Source organism: Calliphora vicina, chromosome 1 (genome assembly GCF_958450345.1).
Source record: "Calliphora vicina chromosome 1, idCalVici1.1, whole genome shotgun sequence".
Lineage (NCBI taxonomy): Eukaryota > Metazoa > Arthropoda > Insecta > Diptera > Calliphoridae > Calliphora > Calliphora vicina.
In genome coordinates this window covers 30566925-30588746 of record NC_088780.1, presented here as the reverse complement: position 1 = coordinate 30588746, position 21822 = coordinate 30566925, and the positions used below count along the sequence as shown (strand labels likewise).

At 26.2% G+C, this 21822-nt stretch overlaps 2 protein-coding genes across 3 annotated transcripts in view; one reads left to right on the top strand and one right to left on the bottom strand.

Moving 5' to 3' along the window:
* Positions 1–21822, bottom strand: part of LOC135956021 (atrial natriuretic peptide receptor 1) — a 395833-nt gene that overhangs the window by 107825 nt on the left and 266186 nt on the right. The gene's annotated exons all lie outside the window — the stretch shown is intronic.
* Positions 6629–10774, top strand: LOC135948837 (uncharacterized). The gene is made up of 8 exons (XM_065498292.1): positions 6629–6806; positions 6861–6982; positions 7040–7132; positions 7183–7395; positions 8356–8694; positions 8749–8908; positions 8979–9131; positions 10452–10774. Exons 1-8 carry the CDS (start codon positions 6629–6631, stop codon positions 10772–10774), a joined length of 1581 nt encoding a protein of 526 aa, XP_065354364.1.

Sequence of the window (21822 nt, the reverse complement as noted above, 5' to 3'; positions counted from 1 at the left end):
ATGTATCGATAACTTAAATATTTATAGAAAATTTATCGATAACTTAAATTTTCTAAAGAAAATGTTTCGATAAATTGAATTTTCTAGAGAAAATTTTTCGATAACTTGAACTTTCTAAAGAAAATGTTTCGATAACTCTTATTTTCTACAGCAAAATTTATCAATAACAAGAATTTTCTAACAAAAAATTATCGATTACTTCAATTTCCTAAAGAAAATTAATCGATAACTTTAATTTTCAAACGAACATTTATTTTCTAGAGAAAATTTATCGATAACAAAAAAATATTTGATGATATGAATTTTCTTACAAAAGTTTATCAATAACTACAATTTTCTTTAGAATATATTTTATAATATGAATTTTCTAACAAAAGTTTAGCGATAACTAGAATTTTTCTATTGAAAATTTATCAATAACTTAAATTTTCACAAGAAATTTTATCGATAACTAAAATTTTCTTAAGAATATTTAACAATAACTAGAATTTTCTAGAGATAATTTATCGATAATATGATTTTTCTTGAGACAATTTTTCGATAATATTAAATTTTCAATGAAAACTGATCAATAAGATAAATTTTTAAGGAAAATTTATCGATAACTTAAATTTTTATAGAAAATTTATCTATAACTTAAATTTTCTTAAGAAAATTTAACGATAACTTCAATTTTCTTAAGAAAATTTAACGATAACTAGAAATTTCTAGAGCAAATTTATCGATAATATGATTTTTCTTGAGACAATATTTCGATAACATTAAATTTAAAATTATAATTTATCAATAACTTGAACTTTCTATAGAAAATATTTCGATAACTTAAATTTCCTTAAGAAAATTTAACGATAACTAGAAATTTCTAGAGCAATTTATCGATAATAAGATATTTCTTGAGGCAATATTTCGATAACTTAAATTTTTAAGGAAAATTTATCGATTATTTAAATTTTTATAAAAAAATTATCGATAACTTAAATTTTTATAGAAAATATATCGATAACTTGAAAATGTTTCAATAACTCTTATTTTCTACAGAAAATTTATGAATAACAAGAATTTTTAAAGATAATTTTTAAGGAAAATTTATCGATGACTTAAATTTTTATAGAAAATTTATCGATAACTTCAATTTTCTTAAGAAAATTTAACGATAACTAGAAATTTCTAGGGGAAATTTATAGATAATATGATTTTTCTTGAGACAATATTTCAATAGTAATAATTTGCGAGGAAAATTTATCGATAACTTTAATTTTCAAAAGAAGATTTATCGATAACCTGCATTTTCTATAGAAAATTGATCGATTACTTGAATTTTCCGGAAAAAAATCATTGATAATTCAAATTTCCTAAAAACAATTTATCGATAACTTGAATTTTCAAAAAAAGTTTTATCGATAACTTGAATTTATATAGAAGTTTTTTCGATAACTTGATTTCCTATATAAAATTTATTAATTTCTTTAAGTGTTTAACACACTATTTTTTTTGTTATTTTTTTGTTCATAATTTCTGTTTATTTTTTTTACAAGTTTTAAAATTAATTTTCTTACAAACTATTAGTTATGGTCTTGGACTTCTTTATTTATTTTTATTTCCAATAGCAGACACAGAAAAAAAAATACAATCCATTAACATTAACAGCGTAGTTTAATCGAATTAATAACAAGGCCAATTTAACGCGCGCGTTTGCTCCTCCATTAGACATCGATCGATCGATGTTGTGAATTTGTGAAATAGATAAACGAACTGCATACAGAAGACCCATAAAGATGATGTGTGTTAGTTGGAGGTGATTCAACAAATTTTATTTAATTTCATTTCTCATAAATGTAAACAATAATTTTATACAACAGCAGCAAAAATATATTTAATATACAAGAACTATAATGCAAATAATAACAATAGTAGATAAATAAACATTAGGGTAATGTCTACTCTCTAAAGCAATCCATAATATTAAACAAATAATTGTAATGATTCATCACACATTAATAACAAATTATTGCGGTTTAAGGAAATATTTCTTGTTTTGTCTTTTACAAATAGGTATTACCCTATTGGGGATTCAGCTTAGATTTTCTTAGAGTTCAATTCAATTTTAATATTGTGAAAATGAAAACATGTTGATTCGGTACAATCATGCGGCAACAATTAATAATCATCCGTGTATTACACCCACATTATTTGTTACCTTTACAGTGAATTTTATTTATATTTTTTTGAGCTAATAGTTTTTTGTTTATTGTTTAAAAATGCAGCACAGTGAGCCGGAAATTGATCGAAAGGTGTGAAATGAAAAATAAATGATTTTAAATTAAATTTTTAAACAGTTTTGTCAAACTATGAACAGGAAATATTTAATATCATAGAGCGGAAACTAGCAAAAAACTCAAAAAAATCATACATACGAGTGTTGTTTTTGTTTTCACATAGATTTTTTACTAATACATTCTCAACACAAAGTTTTTTAACAATTGAGTTAGGTCTTTGACAGGAGAGTTTCCGATCTATACGCATTAATCTATGGTTAATATTATTAAGTAAAATTATTTTATTTTAAATAACAATCAAAATATCTTTAGTAAAAATTATAATTTACTGCTTTTGCAAATTAATATTCTTACGCGACCCACAGTGCACAGCCATCCCTCGCCTGATGCCAACTCATGCACTTGACTGCATCTTTTAGCAAATAATTGCAATGAAATAAAAAAAATGCCATAAATATGACTGCTACACGTTGTAATTCCATGTTGTAATTAGTAATTAAAAGATTAAATTAAATCCGTACCGAGATAGACACTTGTACTGTGAGTGAAACCAAAATGGAAGTCTTCACTTGTTGACATGTGAAGTAAGATTTTAAGATTTCTTTCAGCACAATTGTGTGGGTGGCGTTTTTTTTTCTTAATGATTCTTTTATTCTTTTTCCTTTCGTTTTGAAAGATAAATATTTAAATAAAGCTAAAATTAAATCTGTTATAATTATAGGATTTTGACAAGCGGAAATATTTTGATTTATATTTTCTTAACTAAATAAATGTTGTGAAAATAAGAATAATACAAATAACTAAATAGAAAGAATTTTTAAAATCTGGATCGATTTTTTAAATATTTTTATAATGTTAATTTTTCTATAGAAAATTCAAGGTATCGAACAATTTTCCATAGAAAATTACTGTTATCAATAAATTTATTAAAGAATATTTAAGTTTTCGATAAATTTTCAAATTATTTTAGTTATCGATAAATTTTCTAGAGAAAATTCAAGTTATCGATAAATTTACTAAAGAATAGTCAAGTTATCGATACATTTTTTTATTGAAAATTTTAGTTATCGATAAATTTTCTAGAGAAAATTTCAGTTATCGATAAATTTTCTAGAGAAAATTTCAGTTATCGATGAATTTTCTAGACAAAATTTCAGTTATCGATAAATTTTCTAGACAAAATTTAATTTATCGAAACATTTTCTATAGAAAGTTTAAGTTATCTATAAATTCTGTAGAGAAAATTCAAGTTTTCTATAAATTTTCTACAGAATATTCAAGTTACCGATAAATTTTCTAGAGAAAATTCATGTTATCGATAAATTTTCTGGACAAAATTATAGTTATCGATACATTTTCTATAGAAAATTTTAGTTATCGATAAATTTTCTCGTAAAAATTTAATTTATCGTAATTTTCTAGAGAAATTAAGTTTATTAAAATTATCGATAAATTTTCTGGATAAAGTTAAAGCTATCGATACATTTTCTATACAAAATTTAAGTTATCGATAAATTTTTTAGAGAATATTTAAGTTATCGATAAATTTTCTAGTAAAAATTTAAGTTATCGATATATTTCTTAGAGAAAATTCAAGTTATCGATAAATTTTCTACAGAAAATTTAAGTCATCGATACAATTTCTATATAAAATTGAAGTTATCGATAAATTTTCTATATAAAATTGAAGCTATCGATAAATTTTCTGTAGAAAATTTAAGTTATCGATAAATTTTGTATAGAAAATTTAATTTACCGTTAAATTTTCAGAGAAAATTCATCGATACATTTCCTTGAGAAAATTCAAGTTATCGATAAATTTTCTAGAGAAAATTTAAGTTTGCGTCACATTTTCTACAGAAAATTTAAGCCATCGATACAATTTCTATATAAAATTCAAGTTATCGACAAATTTTCTGTAGAAAATATAAGTTTTTGTTAAGTTTTCTATTGAAAATTCAAGTTTTTCGATAAATTTTCTAGACAAAATATTAGTTATCGTTAAATTTTCTAGACTAAATTTTAGTTATCGATAAATTTTCTAGACAAAATTTATGTTATTGATTAATTTTCTATAGAAAATTCAAGTTACCGATAAAATTTTTAGAGAAAATTTAAAATATCGATAAATTTTCTAGAGAAAATTCAAGTTATCGATAAATTTTCTAGACAAAATTTAAGTTATAGAATAATTTTCTAGAGAAAATATAAGTTATCGATAAATTTTCTAGAGAATTGTTTAGAAAATTTATCGATAACTAAAAATATCGATAAATTTTCTAGACAAAATTCAAGTTATCGATAAATTTTCTAGAGAATGTTTAAGCTATCTATAATTTGTTTAAAGGAAATTTTTAATTATCGATAAATTTTCTACATATAACATATGTTATCGATATAATTTAAGTTATCAGTAAATTTTCTAGAGAAATTTTAAGTTATCGATAACTTTTTTGGAGAAAATTTAAATTATCGAAAAATGTTCTACATATGACATAAGTTATCGATAAATTTTCGAGACAAAATTTAAGTTATCGAAAAATTTTCTACATAAATTTCAGTTTACCGATAATTATTCTAGAAAAAATTTAGTTTTCTGATAATTTTTCTAGAGAAAATTCAAATTGTCGATATTTTTTCTAAGAAAATTCTAATTATGTATAAATATTTTATAGAAATCTCATATAGTAATTCATGTTATCGATAAATTTTAAAAAATATACTATTTAAGTTATGTATACACTGTTCAAAATTCATGTAATCAATAAATTGTCTGTAGATATAAAATAATAATAATAAGAATACCATGTACATATGGATATTTTTCTGGAAAATCTATTTACGCAAAACAATTTGTCATTAGTAATTGATTTAAAAACTAGGACAACATTACATTTGTTATATGAATGCCGTTGATCGATATTCCGATAACTCATTATTTTAAAGATAATAGTTTTATCTACAACAATGATTTACCTGACAATCAATAAATCCTTTGTTTGATAAAACTAATAATTTGCTTTTTACCATCCAAAAACAAACTATTATTGCAATACTTTAAATTGTTTTCCCTCGAAACATTGTATGGTATCGATAGCCAATTTATTGTTTATTGTAGTTTTTTTATTATTTTTTATTGTAAATGTGTTTGTTAAAAGCTTAGGTATGAGAATTCAATTTTTTTTATAATATATAGAATTTAATTATTTATTGGGTATTTTTGGTGTGTGTTTTTTATTTGCTGTTTTTGTCATGTGAAGTAAAAGTCCATTCTATATTATAATGTTTAATTTAATGACATTTTAATTGAATTTACTTTTGCAAATTTTTTTGTGTCTATTTCAATTTATTTTGTGTGCAATTCTTAATTTATTTACCAATTTTTAGGTGATTTAGGAATTTTTTTAAAAAAACATGTATTGTTGGTTTTAAGTGAGCGCTATAATCGACATTTAACTTAATAAATATTTTGCATTATTTCAGTTTAATAAATATCAATATAGCTAATTATTTTAACACAATTTAATTTAAAAAGCTTTGACATTGCCTTTCACATTCTTATTTTTATTGTCACTCACTGTATTCATACACAGAGGGAAAAAAGACGTTGGAAAATTATACACGCTTGTTATCAAATTGAAACAAAAATGTTTATAATTTTTCATTAACATCCGTTGTCAAACTATGTACGAATAGCTGTCGAATAAACAACAAAAATGTAAACAATACAAGATGTTGTCAGATCAACAACGGAAAAATAAATAATACACGACGATATAAAATTATAAACTCAGTTCAATATATAACTGGCTGCGGCTAATTACGCAAAAATTTAAAATTATTTTCATACTATTTATTTATTATTTCATTTGAAAATGTTTGAAATTGGCAAGAATTTAAACTGATTATAAATAACATTTTTAAGAATTTTTATTTAAAGTTATTTTTCACAGGTTTTAATTTTTCCAATCCCCATGATGCTAAATCAAAAATCTTTTCAATTAACAACCGACACGAACTCATCTTTAGCCATAAAAGTACTAATTTTGCCCATTTTATGAAAATCATTTAGTTGTCATTGACTAACAAACAAAAAAAATCTCTGTAATATGTCCATTAGTTAGTATTAGTATTAAATAAAAGCTCCATAAAAATTAAATCGTTATAATTAACAAGTTTAAATGTCCGATTATAATATTTAAAAATTCAGCCGCTATTTTCCGCGGCGGCTTTGTGCTGCTATTATGAGTCGGCGGTGGCTGTTGATCGGCGTTCATATGATCGACTTCGTACTATTTATTGCAATTAAAAGTTGAGTTTTAGCGCGTGCATAAAAAAAAAAAATTCTTAAAATGGCAAATAAACAAAATTTAATTAATTATACCGAAGAATTAATAGATGTGATTGATATGCAAGATTCTTGCATTATCAATTCAGTGGAAGTGGACAGTGAAAATTTTAATGATGAAATTGATCTTCAACAATTTCTTCAAACCATAAATATGGAGTCCCTGTTCGAAACATTGAAAGGTAATATTTTAAAATTAAAATAAAAAAAATATTCAACTTTTTATTTCATTTAAGCTGCCAATGTCACATACAGGAGTTTGCCGTATATAACAAACGCGGACCTAACAGAAGCTATTCCACATTTGGGGCTACGTGCGGAATTCCGTAGCAAACTAGTTACATGGAGAAAAACTGAGGTGAGTAAAGGAGTTTAATTTTACAAATATTTATTATAATTCCAAATATTTCATCAGCTAGGAGTTGACAATGAGCCCTCAAAGGTCCAGTTATGGATTGACAACAATGATGACATGTCCCCAAGCAGTTCATTCACTAACAATAAAAATGTAAAATAAATAACTATTTATATAATAAACCTAATTAAAATTTATTGCAGGATTTGAAGACATTGATAAATTCATCACCAAAAGGTAGAGATATTCTAAAATACGCGGCTGAATCCCAAAAATTAACATGTCAGCAAAGGGAAGACATAGTTAATATCATAATAGAAGATGTCATCTATAAAAACACTGTGCTTTATCCAAATGACTTTCAAAAGCTAACCGCGGAAATTTGCTCCCTGTTTCCCTCTGAAAATAATATGAAGGTAAGAAAGAAAACATATAGTCTATAGACTAGCATAGTAGTATAGTCTATAGTCCAGTCTAGTCTATAATATAGTCTAGTCTATATTCTAGTCCTGTCTATAGTCTAGTCCAGTCTATAGTCTAGTCCAGTCTATAGTCTAGTCTATAGTCTAATATATAGTCTAGTCTATAGTCTAGTCTATAGTCTAATATATAGTCTAGTCTATAGTCTAGTCTATAGTCTAGTCTATAGTCTAGTCTATAGTCTAGTCTAGTCTATAGTCTAGTCTATAGTCTAGTCTATAGTCTAGTCTATAGTCTAGTCTATAGTCTAGTCTATAGTCTAGTCTATAGTCTAGTCTATAGTCTAGTCTATAGTCTAGTCTATAGTCTAGTCTATAGTCTAGTCTATAGTCTAGTCTATAGTCTAGTCTATAGTCTAGTCTATAGTCTAGTCTATAGTCTAGTCTATAGTCTAGTCTAGTCTAGTCTATAGTCTAGTCTAGTCTATAGTCTAGTCTATAGTCTAGTCTATAGTCTAGTCTATAGTCTAGTCTATAGTCTAGTCTATAGTCTAGTCTATAGTCTAGTCTAGTCTATAGTCTAGTCTAGTCTATAGTCTAGTCTAGTCTATAGTCTAGTCTATAGTCTAGTCTATAGTCCAGTCTATAGTCTAGTCTATAGTCTAGTCTATAGTCTAGTCTATAGTCTAGTCTATAGTCTAGTCTATAGTCTAGTCTATAGTCTAGTCTAGACTATAGACTAGACTATAGACTAGACTATAGACTAGACTATAGACTAGACTATAGACTAGACTATAGACTAGACTATAGACTGGACTATAGACTGGACTATAGACTAGACTATAGACTAGACTATTGTTAGCTTATAGATTACAGCCTTATTTTTTTAATTTTACTTTTTTATTTACTTTTCATAATTATATAAAACAAATTTAATTGGATGTAATTTTTTTTTAGGATTTTTATTATATTCCGAGAAAAGGAAAAACCAATGCTGGTGGAAAATTGTATTCCAAGTACAGGAACAAATGTGCAAAAAAAAGGAAACTTATGGGGTCTACTCCGAGCTTCAGTCCTACAACTAGTCAATCATCTGACATAGAACACGTGGAATATGATGAATCAATATCTGTAGCTTTAAAAAACACACTTAATAGAGACAGTTCCAATTGGGAAGAAGTTTGTGACAAGTGGAAAAAAACATATCATATGCGCCAAAATGATATAAAAAACTTAACGAGTCTTGATTTTCTTAAAGCTTGGTCCAAATTATCTGATTCTCGAGCTCCGGAATTGGTAATGTACATATTTAGTTGTTATTAATATAAAATATTAATTTATTTAATTTAGATAAACATCGACTTTGATGCAATGTACCCCAAAAAAGGACATCTTCTGTTTTCGAAATGGGAATTATTTAAACAAAAAATTAAACCATTTTATGACATTCATGTGCACAATGAATATTGTAAACAATTACAATCGAAAATTACATCGTCTATAAGTACAGGTAAATGTTAAAATATTTTTTACATTTACATACGTACAAATATTAATATTTATTCTTATTTTATTTAAAGATTCAGAGGATTATATATACACTTTGCTGTTAAATGCTGTTTTACCTTCACCAGCAAGATTTAAAAACGAAATGGGAAAACGAAATAAACGAGTAACAATAGTTGACTCCCAAGAAAGTTTTGTTTTGCGATTGACGTGTATAAATGATTACACAGTACAACATTTTTCAGTTCATTGCTTTGGGACTCAATTCTTACAATTGCACGTGAAAGTAGCCCCAAGGATAAGAACTTCTGCATCATTAGTTTTGTCAAGTTGGCTGCCGTAATAATTTAATGACCATACGAATTTTTTTTCCTCAAGGTGGATTTTTATCACTTTTTCTATATTTTAGCACGGTTATATCTCGTATACCGTACGGAATATCTCTTTTGTGGCTGAAGCAAAGTTGTAGATATTGAATAGTAGAAAAAAAGTACGGAATATACCTACCCGAAAAAGGTGCACCCAGTGCCTTAAAAATCGCAAAAATGCCCATTTTTGCAATTTTTTTATCCAATTTTTCATTTTTTTTGATCAATAACTGGATTACAAATCCAATTATGGACCGATCACCATGAAATTAGGTCGTGTGATTTTTGTCTATATGAAAGTTATTTATCATGAAGTTTGTATGTATACCATAATGTTTAACAGATTTATTCACTTTAAAGTGATTTTCGGAAGCGGGTCTTATATGGGAGCTATGACTAATTATGGGCCGATCATAAAAAAATTTGGTACATATAATTTGTTCGGCCCAGGGATGAAGCCTGTTGAAATTGGCTGAAATCGGTTCATTATTTCACCTAGCCCCCATACATGTGCCCTCCCGAAATTGGACTTTATCGGTCATAAATGTTTAATTTATATATGTATCTACACAAATTTCGCTCAAAATAAGTTTTATATATATAAAATTCATGTCAAAAAATTTTATTATGATCGGTCCATAATTAGTCATAGCTCTCATATAAGACCCGCTTCCGAAAATCACTTTAAAGTGTATAAATCTTATAAAAATGATAGTATACATACAAATTTCATGATAAACAACTTCCATATAGACACAAATCACACGACCTAATTTCATGGTGATCGGTCCATAATTGGATTTGTAATCCAGTTATTGAGCAAAAAAGGTGAAAAATTGGTTAAAAAAATTTAAAAATGGGCATTTTTGCGATTTTTAAGGCACTGGGTGCATCTTTTTCGGGTAGCTATGTTCCGTACTTTTTTTCTGCTATTCAATATCTACAACTTTGCTTCAGCCACAAAAGAGATATTCCGTACGGTGTACGAGATATAACTGTGCTAAAATATAGAAAAAGTGATAAAAATCCACCTTGAGGAAAAAAAATTCGTATGGTCATTAAATTATTACGGCAGCCAACTTGACAAAACTAATAATACAGAAGTTCTTATTTTTGGGGCTACTTTCACGTGCAATTGTCAGAATTGAGTCCCAAAATCATGTGTTGTACTGTGTTATGAAAGACAAATCAATACAGTAATAAACAAATATTATTCTGCTGGATTAACAATACAACCATTCATCATCGTAGAGGGTTTAACCGACGCGGACATAAAAGGTTTTTATGTATATTTTAATAGCAATTTACTAAAATTAAATTCTTTTATTGAGTGTCTGGATATTTGCTTTAAAATTTTTCATACACTTTCATTAAAATATCCGGAAGCTTGTGAACAGCCATGGCAATTTATACAAAAATTTTTTTATGATATTTATACACAATTTGATTTAAAATCTGTAAATATTACTTCTCTTATCAGTTTTTTAAATACTAATAATTGACAATTAAACGAAATATTTTACACTTGTTTCCTATGTTCAAAAAAATTTCAAAATCCTAATATTTTAATATATCATTTTAAAGTTGATCACAATTTATCTACAAAAATGTTAAAAATTAATTGCGCACAAAATGGCTGTGGCCAAACATTTACAACATTTAATACCTTTCGACGACATTTAGAAAATTTACATGCATTTAGTACTTCCACGCAATCTTTAGAAAGTTCGTGTTTTACAATACAGGAAAAAAATAATATTCCTAAAAATGAATTTTCAATTTCACATGAAGTTTTCATTACAACCGAAATCTTAAATATTGATACTCTAAAAAAAAAAGCTTTACATTTTTGTTTAAGTTTATATCAACAAAATAATATGCCTAGATGTTATGCAGTTGAACTTCAAAATATGGTTTCGACCCTTTTATCATCCATATCAGTAGCAATAGAGAGACAATTAAATAAAAATGAAATTAATGAAGATTTAAGGAGCATGCTAACATTTTGTCAAAATCCTTTTGAAGAAACTAAAACAGAACATAGAATGTTTAAAACTTTAAAAGAACTTAATTTGTATCAAGATCCAAAAGTATTTTTAATTCGGAACGAGATATCTGACGTAGTTATTAATGGTAATCCCACTTTAGGTCCAAAATCCGCCAACATTAATATAATGCCTTTAGAATTTATGTTTCAGAAAATATTTCAAATTCCAAAGCTTTTAGATTATACGTTGGAAAATACGAAAGCATTTTTAGAGGGAAATATTTTGAATAATTTTGCCAGCGGAGAGTTGTTTAAAATGAAAGTGCAACAATTGGAGGAAAGTCTTATTATTCCTTACATTATTTATTTTGACGATTTTCAAATAAACAATCCGTTAGGCAGTCACACATTTTCTATATGTGGATGTTATTTAAATTTCCCATCAATGCCCCAATATCTTTTGTCTAAATTAGAATATATTTTTCCAGTTGCCTTCATATCGTCTAAAGATTTAAAAATAAATGGAAATGAGAGAACGTTTTATCATTTGGCTGAAGAATTAAAAAAATTAGAAGAAGGAATTGAAATAGATATAGGAGGTGAAATTCGGAAGGTATATTTTATTTTAGGTTTAGTTATTGGTGATAACTTAGCGGTAAATAGTATATTGGGTTTTGTACAATCATTTAATTCTAAGAGGTATTGTCGCGTTTGTAAGAGAACAAAGACTGAAATGCAATGTGATACATCAGAATTTCCTCATTATTTAAGAAATAGATTAAATTACCAAGAAGATTTAGAACAAAATGACTTTCAAGAAACAGGAATTAAAAATTTATGTATTTTCGAAAACATTAAAAGCTTTTATGTTTCAGACAATTTTTGTTTTGACATTATGCACGATGTATTGGAAGGTGTCTGTGTTTATGATGTATGCAATGTGCTTCTTGGGTTAATAAATGATAAAGTAGTAAGTTTAGATGACATAAATAGTAGGAAATTATTATTTCAATATGGGGAAATTGAGATAGGTAATACTTCTATACCTTTGGAGTATAATAGATTAAAGAAATTCAATCTAAAAATGACTGCTAGTGAAGTTAGTTGCTTTGTTCACCTTTTGCCATTAATGATAGGGGATTTAATTCCATCGGATAACAAAGATTGGGAAGTTTTCATATCTTTGTTGCAAATATTTGATTTAATTTTTAAAACGAGCTATGAACATGAAGATATCACAAAATTGGAAGAACTAATAAAAAACCACCATTCACTTTATACAAAATTGTATGGTCCTTTAAAACCTAAGCACCATTTTCTAGTCCATTATCCAACAGCTATAAGAAGATGTGGATCACTCAAATATCTTTGGAGTATGAGATTTGAAGCTAAGCATAAAGAGGCAAAAATGTATTTTAATAATACAACATCAAGACTAAACCCTTGTTTTTCATTAGCTTTAAAGGCTGGTCTTAAATTTTCAAGTTTTTTACTGAAACATGAAGATTTTTTAGAAACTTTGTATAGTATAAATTCATCTAGTTTTATTGACTTATCCAAAGAGGACTATTTCCAAAATATTTGTACACCAAACAAAATTAATTTTAAGGTTTGTGAAGTTTGTAATGAAGTTATTTTTAAGGGAACTCGTTATAAAGAAAAATATTATTTAACTGCTAATTTGAATTGTATTGAATTGTACAAAATTAAGAGTTTTTTAATTTCAAATTCTTCAGTTTATGTATTATGTTATTCTATTAATATAAGAAACTTTGATCACCATTTTCAATCATTTGAAACAGGATCATTAAATACAAACATTTATATTAAACCAATCACAGATTTTATAAGTCTTCCATTTCATTTATATTCCTTAAATAATGCAAAAACTTATTTTAGAATGAAATATGTATAATATTTTAATAAAAAAATAATAAAATATATATCAAAATTGTTTTTATACTCGTGGGTTTCAGAATGGGGTATCTTATTGTAGTGATAACGATGTGTTATCAAATGACAACGATGCGTTGTATAAATCACAACGAAGCGTTGTCAAAATAACAACAATGCGATGTCGCAATGACAACAATATGTTGTCGCAATGACAACAATGTGTTGTCGCAATGACAACAATATGTTGTCGCAATGACAACAATGTGTTGTCGCAATGGAAACAATGCGTTGTCGCAATGATAACAATGCGTTGTCACAGTGACAACCATACGTTGTCGCAATGACAACGATACGTTGCAGTAATGCCAACGATACATTGCCGTAATGCCAACGGAGGTTATCAAAATTATAACAGGGTGTTATTTCAATTTTATACACATCCGTTTTCTAAATGTTAATAAACGTGGTAAGCTCACTTTTGACAACGGATTGTATCAATTTGGGCACTTTTTTATCACTTTTTTCCCTCTGTGTAGGGTCTCTATAATTTGCGGTTCAACTAAATATTTTTGTTTTTATATTCTACTCGTTTTTTTTATTCTGTTTCTTCACATTCTTGTTGGTTTTGCAATTTATTTGTTGCTTTTCTTGTATGTTGTTGTGGTTTTTAGTTATGCTTTTGTTGGCATTCAAATTTAATTTGCCTACATACTTTCATAGATTTTGTTCTTGTCCCTGCTTTATTTCTTTCTAGTTCATTGTTTTTGTAAAATCATTTTATATGTGCTTTCAATATTGTTTTTTTGCATTCACTCCCTCTCTTTCGTTTACACATATTTGCTCCCCTTTGATGATTTGTTTTTACTGCTAGTGCAAAAACAAATTCAACAACGTGTTTTTGTTTTCTTTGTACATTTGAATTTTAGCTAGTATTTGTCTTCGGCTGTTGTTGTTTTTGCTGTTGTTTTCGTTTTACGAGTGATTATTTCGGTTTGTTTACATTTTTTTGTTGTTGTTGTTGGTGAACCTATTTGTAGTTGTAAAGTGTGTGCGTGCCTTGCTTGTATATGAGCATGAAATTGTTTGTCGATTTGTTGTCTAGTTTGTTTGATTGTTTGTTTGTTTATTTGTTTAGTTCGTTGTGTGTTTTTATGTAAACATAAACACACACACTTACAAATTATCAAGCACACGATGTTTGCATGTAAATGTCCAATCATCAAACGGCCAACTTTTAATTCGAATTGAACTGAATGTAATACAGGGGTACAGTGGTGTAGATGGAAAGAAAAGTGGTAAATAAATGTTGAATGTAAAATGTTTGCAAAAGATGTGTTTCATTTACTTTTAATATGACTAACATATTCATACATACAGTTTAATACGAATTAATGTAATCGACATTTTCTATAGAAAATTAAAATTATAGATTTTTCTGCCATAGCTCACACAAAGTTTGAATAGTAATCCAGATATGCAATAATAAATTTTTACTTTGTATGGGAGGTACCATGTCCATTGTTCCTATATAGGTCAATTGTAAATCTAAACCATCATCGAAATCGGCCCAGCCGTTAAGGAGGAGTTCAGTTACTAACACACGTACAGAAGAATTATATATATAAAGATTTAAGTTATAAATTGATTTTTGTTAAAAAAATTATTATCGCTAATTTTTCTAGAGCAAATTCAATTTATAGATAAATTTGTGTTATTAAATTCATGTTGTCCATACATTTTCTATAGAAAATTCATGATATTGATAATTTGTTAATAGGGAAGTGAAATTATCGATAAATTTTTTATTAAAAATCCAAGTAATCGACAAATTTTTATTGAAAATTCATGATTCAAGAAATTTTCTATAGCAAATTTAAGTTATCGATAAATTTGTTTTAGTGAATTTATTTTATCGATAAATTTTTTATAGAAAATTCATGATTTTGATAATATGTCTAATAAAATTCAAATTATCGAAAAATTTTCTATAGAAAATACTTGAATTTTCTATAGAAAATTCGATAAATTTTTATTATAGACAATCAAGCTATCGATTATATTCTATAGAAAATTTATGTTATCGATAAATTTTTTATATAAAGTTCAAGTTATCGATATATTTTTTATGGAAACTTCATGTTATCGATACATTTTTTAAAGAAAATTCAAGTTATCGATAAATTTTCTATAGAAAATTTAAGTTATTGTTAATTTTTTTTATAGATACTTTATGTTTTCGATAAAGTTCGTTTAGGAAATTAAAGTTATCGATCAAGTTTATAGATTAAATTCATATAATTAAAAACAAAATCATGTTATCGATAAATTTTCTAAAAAAATTTAATTTATCGATAATTTTTTTTTAAAAAAATTCAAGTTATCGATAAAATTTCTAGAGGAAATTCGCATTATTTCTATATAATGTAAAAAATTCAAGCTATCGATAAATATTAAATAGTAAATTCAAGTTATCAATAAATTTTTTATAGAAAATTTAAGTTATCGATAAATTTACTTTAAAAAAAATCAAGTTGTCGATAAATTTTCTAGGGGAAATTCCTATTATTTTTAAGTATTGGATGTATGACTTAAAAATGCGGGATTTACAATAGTTGGCGTATCTTTTGAATGTGGTTTTTGTTTTAAATAACTTGTACATATCTGTCATTTATTCTCACTTTTTTATTGATCAATATAGTGTAAACCACAACGTTTTTTTGCTTCTATAATGACGAATTTTGTATCAACAAGGCGTCATATACAGGAAGTTTTGCTTTACTTCTTTAATTTGAACAAGTAAGAGCGCTATATTCGGCTGTGCCGAATCTTATATACAATTCAGCAAATTATTCCTAAAAATATTATTTAAACAAAATAATTTTTTTTTCTAATTTGCTTTTCAAAAAAGTTTTTTCCAATTTTTTTTTTAAAGTTTTTTAAAATTTTTTTAAAAAATTTTTTTTTCCAATTTTTTTAGAAAAAGTTTTTTCTAATTTTTTTAAAAAAATTTTTTTTTTGGAAAAAGAATTTATAAAAAAAAATTATGAAAATTAAATTCGGGTTAAATTTTTTTTTCTCGATTTTGACCCATTTACCCCATTATAGGTCCATTTATACATCGTTGCAATGGTCTTTGAAATACATATCTATCATTAGATATCCATATAGATAAAAAATAGGGCAAAAATCGAGGTTGTCCCGGTTTTTTCCATATCTCAGCCATTTGTAGGCTGATTTTGTCGATTTTAAATAGCAACTGAGCCGGAAGAATTGCCGATATATTGACATATGAATCATATATGTAAGTTATTTGGGGGCTATGGAAGGTTGATTTCAACATACAGACGGATAGACGGACATGACTATATCGACATCGCTATCTATAACAATTCTGAATATATATACTTTGTGGGGTCGCAAATGAAAAATGTAGAAATTACAAAGGGAATGACAAACTTATATATACCTTTGCCACTCATGGCGAAGGTTATAAAAACAGCGCCCCGCTGAAGCACTCCGATTGCTCACCAAAGCTTATGGTGAATCTGTTCCATTGGTTTCAACGTGCGAGAAATGGTTTGTTCAGTTCAGAAGTGGAACGGAAGACAAAGATCGCCAAGACCAGCCAAAAAGACTGAAGATAGAAAGAATTGGAGGCATTACTCCATGACGATTTTTATAAAACTCAACAAGAGCTTGCAAAATCATTAGGAGCTACTCAAGCAGCAATTTCAAAAGGTCAGAAAATAGGAAAATTGGGTATCATAAGAATTGAAGTTGTGAGGCCTTCATAGACAATTTTGTATGTCTGATATGCTACTTGAACGTTATAAAAGGCAATAATTTTTGCACCGAATCATTACTTGCGATGAAAAATGGATCCATCACCATAACCCGAAGCGTAAGAGATCGTATGTGAAACCCGTCCAACCAGCCGAATCGACACAAAAGCCACATATACATGGCACTAAGGTAATGCTCTGTATTTGGTGGGAGCAAAAGTGTTCTACTATTATGATCTGCTGAAATCTGACCAAAACCATCACGAGGAAACTGCACCGAACGCAACTGATTCGTTTGAAGTGAGCATTGGCCGAAAAACTGCGAAACATTTAACTGTAATATTTCATCATGACAACACTCGGCCACATTTTGCAATACCTGTTAAAAACTATTTAGAATGAAGTGGTTGGGAAGTTTTGCCTCACCCGCTTTATAGTCCAGACCATGCCCCGTCCGACTACTATTTGCTTCGATCGATGCAGAATGCTCTCTCTGTGATACGCTTCACATTGGAACAGAGTACCAGATATTGGCTTGATGCGTTCTTGAACTCAAAAGGATGAGAATTTCTTTTGGCTCGGAATCCATATGTTGTCAGAAAGATGGGAAAAGGTCATAACTAACAATTGCAATATTTTGAATAAATTTACATTGTACAAATGTTTCAAAATAAATGCTAAACAGTGGAAAAAATCCTGCATTTTTAAGTTATACAGCCAATAATTTTGGTTAACGAATAGTTTTCTATAGAATTGGATTTTCTATCTTTACATTCTATAAAAGTTCCATATTTTCTATATTTTTTTTCAAATTCAAGACATTTTCTGCTATTGAATCAATCTGTACCACTGTACTTTGTAATTCATTTGGTGTCGCGCCTTTCAGGGTGCCTTTTTGTTTGCCTATATTTTGCTTGTGGTCTTATAATTTTTTCAATTATTTCTTCTAACATTTGTTTTCAATAATACAATATTTTCTTTGTTGTTGATTTGATTTTGTTTTCGAAATTAACAAGACTGTAAATTACTTTTGTTTAATTATTGACAATTTATTTATTTATTTAAATCATTGTGTTAATACTGGTTTTAAATAAATATTTAACATCATTAAAGGATTTTGAAACAAGTCTGTTTAAACAATTAAAAACTCGTGTTTAAACAAGTTTTACAAAAACAATTTAAGTAACTTCATATGTAACTATAATTATGTTTAACAGTGTTAACCAAACAATATTTACTACGATTTACCATTTATTATTCAACTTTTCATTTATTTATTTGTTTGTTTTAGTTTTCTCACACATGCGTTTATTTTTTTGATGACACATTTTGTTATTAATATTTATTGTTGTCTTAAAATAAACTAAATTTTAAACAACTTCACACTTTAAATTGTTGCTAATTTATTAACACAACACAGTCATCAAGTTAATGATAATAAATTATTGTATTTTGAAAATTGTATAAAAAATGAACAGCAAAGTAAAGTAACCAAATGGTTTGGGTAAATAAGTTGCTGTTGCCCCCCTTTACAAATTTTTTTTGACAACTCCCGATTTCACACTTCAATAAACAATTGCTGTTATGTTATTATTTTCCCCAAAAGTAGAGAACACAAATTGTTGATTACTTCTTATATTTGTTTACGGCGTTTTCTCCTTCCCCTTTTGAAGCAATCTATGTTATTCAACCATGTAATCAAATCAAACTTTTTTGTAATAAATATTTTATTTATAACGCCGTTATAAATGAAAAAATATGGACAAAAAAAAAACCTCATTGGATAGATAACTGACTATAACCATATGCAGAATTCATTTATACTATAGGTTTTACCATATAAGGCAGGGTTTGCTGGTTAAAGTTTAACGCGAGTTTAGTTAAGTTCCAAAATAGCTTTTTAAGGATTTTGCAAAAAAATTCCATGGAATCATTTTATTAATTTCGAATAGATTATTTTGTACATTTGAACGAAGTTCATTTTTTTTTGTTTATTAATGTTAAAGTAATCGTTTGACTTAAACTCTAACCGTTAAACTGTTGCTCAGTTGTTGTCAGGGCCAAGAGCATTCATCCATACAAACTGTTATTGACCTTCAACTCCGTTCTCAAACACAAATTATACTTTCTGGCAGTTAAAATTTATTTTGTTTTAATACAAATAGAGATGATGATTACAAAACATTGACAATTATTTGGCCATAACGAATATTTTTTTTAATGATACTAATTTAATCCAAAATAAAATTTCACCGTTCTTTATCATTATTGTTAGTAAGTTCAAATGAGTATTTCCCCGTAGTTTTAAAGGTAGTGATTGTTAGCTATTTACATAGCAAATAACTGTAAATAGCAAATTTTTGAAAAACAAAGCAAAGTTTCGAAAAATTTTATATTAATACCCAAGTTAACGGGAAAATTATAATAAATAGCAAATTTTAGAAAAAATTTACTAAAAATCGCAAATTTTTTGGGAAAATCGACTATAAATAGCAAAATTTTGGGAATATTTAAATTTGTAAAATTTACTATAAATAGCAAATTTTTGAGAAATTTAATAAACACAGCTTATTTCGGTAAATTTACTATAAATAGAAAATTTTAGATAAATTAACTATAAATAGCAAATTTCAGAAAAACTTGCTATAAATAGAAAATTTCAGAGACATAAACTATAAGTAGAAATTTTTCAAGAAAGACAAATTTACTATAAGTAGCAAATTCCAAAGAAATTTACTATAAATAGTAAATTTTGGAGCAATTTGCTATAACTAGAAAATTTTAGAGAAACTTACTATAAATAGCAGATTTCAGAGATTCACTATAAATAGCAAATTTTAGAGGAAGTTACTATAAATAGCAAATTTTTTGGAAACCTACTATAAATAGCCAATTTCAGAGAAACTTACTATAAATAGCTAATTTCATAGAAATTTACTATAAATAGCTAATTTCGAAGGTTTACTATTAATAGAAATTTTTTTAGAAATTTACTATAAATAGCAAATTTAAAAGAGAAATTTCAGAGAAATTTACTATAAATAACAATTTTCAGAGAAACTTACTATAAATAGAAAATTTAAGAGAAACTTACTATAAATAGCTAATTTCAAAGAAATTTACTATAAATAGCAAATTTCGAAGATTTACTATAAATAGCTAATTTAAGGGAATTTACTATAAATAGTAAATTTTTTACAAACCTACTATAAATAGTAAATTTCAGAGAAACTTACTATAAATAGCTAACTTCATAGAAATATACTATAAATAGCTAATTTCATAAAAATTTACTATAAATATCAAATTTCAGAGAAATTTTCTATAAATAGCAAATTTCGAAGATTTACTATAAATAGCAAATTTTAGAGAAATTTACTGTAAATAGCAAATTTAAAAGAAGTTTACTATAAATAGCACATTTCAGAGAAATTTACTATAAATAGAAAATTTTAGAGAAACTTGCTAAAAATAGCTAATTTCAGAGAAATTTACTATAAATAGCAAATTTCAAAGAATTTTACTATAAATAGCATATTTCAAAGATTCACTATAAATAGCAAATTTTAAGGGAATTTACTATAAATAGTAAATTTTTTAGAAACCTACTATAAATAGTAAATTTCAGAGAAACTTACTATAAATAGCTAACTTCATAGAAATTTACTATAAATAGCAAATTTCATAGAAATTTACTATAAATAGCTAATTTCAGAGGAACTTACTATAAATAGCAAATTTCAGAGAAACTTGCTATAAATAGAAAATTTAAGAGAAACTTGCTATAAATAGCAAATTTCAGAGAAACTTACTATAAATAGCTAATTTCAAAGAATTTTACTATAAGTAGCATATTTCAAAGATTCACTATAAATAGCAAATTTTAAGGGAATTTACTATAAATAGTAAATTTTTTAGAAACCTACTATAAATAGTAAATTTCAGAGAAACTTACTATAAATAGCTAACTTCATAGAAATTTACTATAAATAGCAAATTTTATAGAAATTTACTATAAATAGCAAATTTCAGAGGAACTTACTATAAATAGCAAATTTCAGAGAAACTTGCTATAAATAGAAAATTTAAGAGAAACTTGCTATAAATAGCAAATTTCAGAGAAACTTACTATAAATAGCTAATTTCAAAGAATTTTACTATAAGTAGCATATTTCAAAGATTCACTATAAATAGCAAATTTTAAGGGAATTTACTATAAATAGTAAATTTTTTAGAAACCTACTATAAATAGTAAATTTCAGAGAAACTTACTATAAATAGCTAACTTCATAGAAATTTACTATAAATAGCAAATTTTATAGAAATTTACTATAAATAGCAAATTTCAGAGGAACTTACTATAAATAGCAAATTTCAGAGAAACTTGCTATAAATAGAAAATTTAAGAGAAACTTGCTATAAATAGCAAATTTCAGAGAAACTTACTATAAATAGCTAATTTCAAAGAATTTTACTATAAGTAGCATATTTCAAAGATTCACTATAAATAGCAAATTTTAAGGGAATTTACTATAAATAGTAAATTTTTTAGAAACCTACTATAAATAGTAAATTTCAGAGAAACTTACTATAAATAGCTAACTTCATAGAAATTTACTATAAATAGCAAATTTTATAGAAATTTACTATAAATAGCAAATTTCAGAGGAACTTACTATAAATAGCAAATTTCAGAGAAACTTGCTATAAATAGAAAATTTAAGAGAAACTTGCTATAAATAGCAAATTTCAGAGAAACTTACTATAAATAGCTAATTTCAAAGAATTTTACTATAAGTAGCATATTTCAAAGATTCACTATAAATAGCAAATTTTAAGGGAATTTACTATAAATAGTAAATTTTTTAGAAACCTACTATAAATA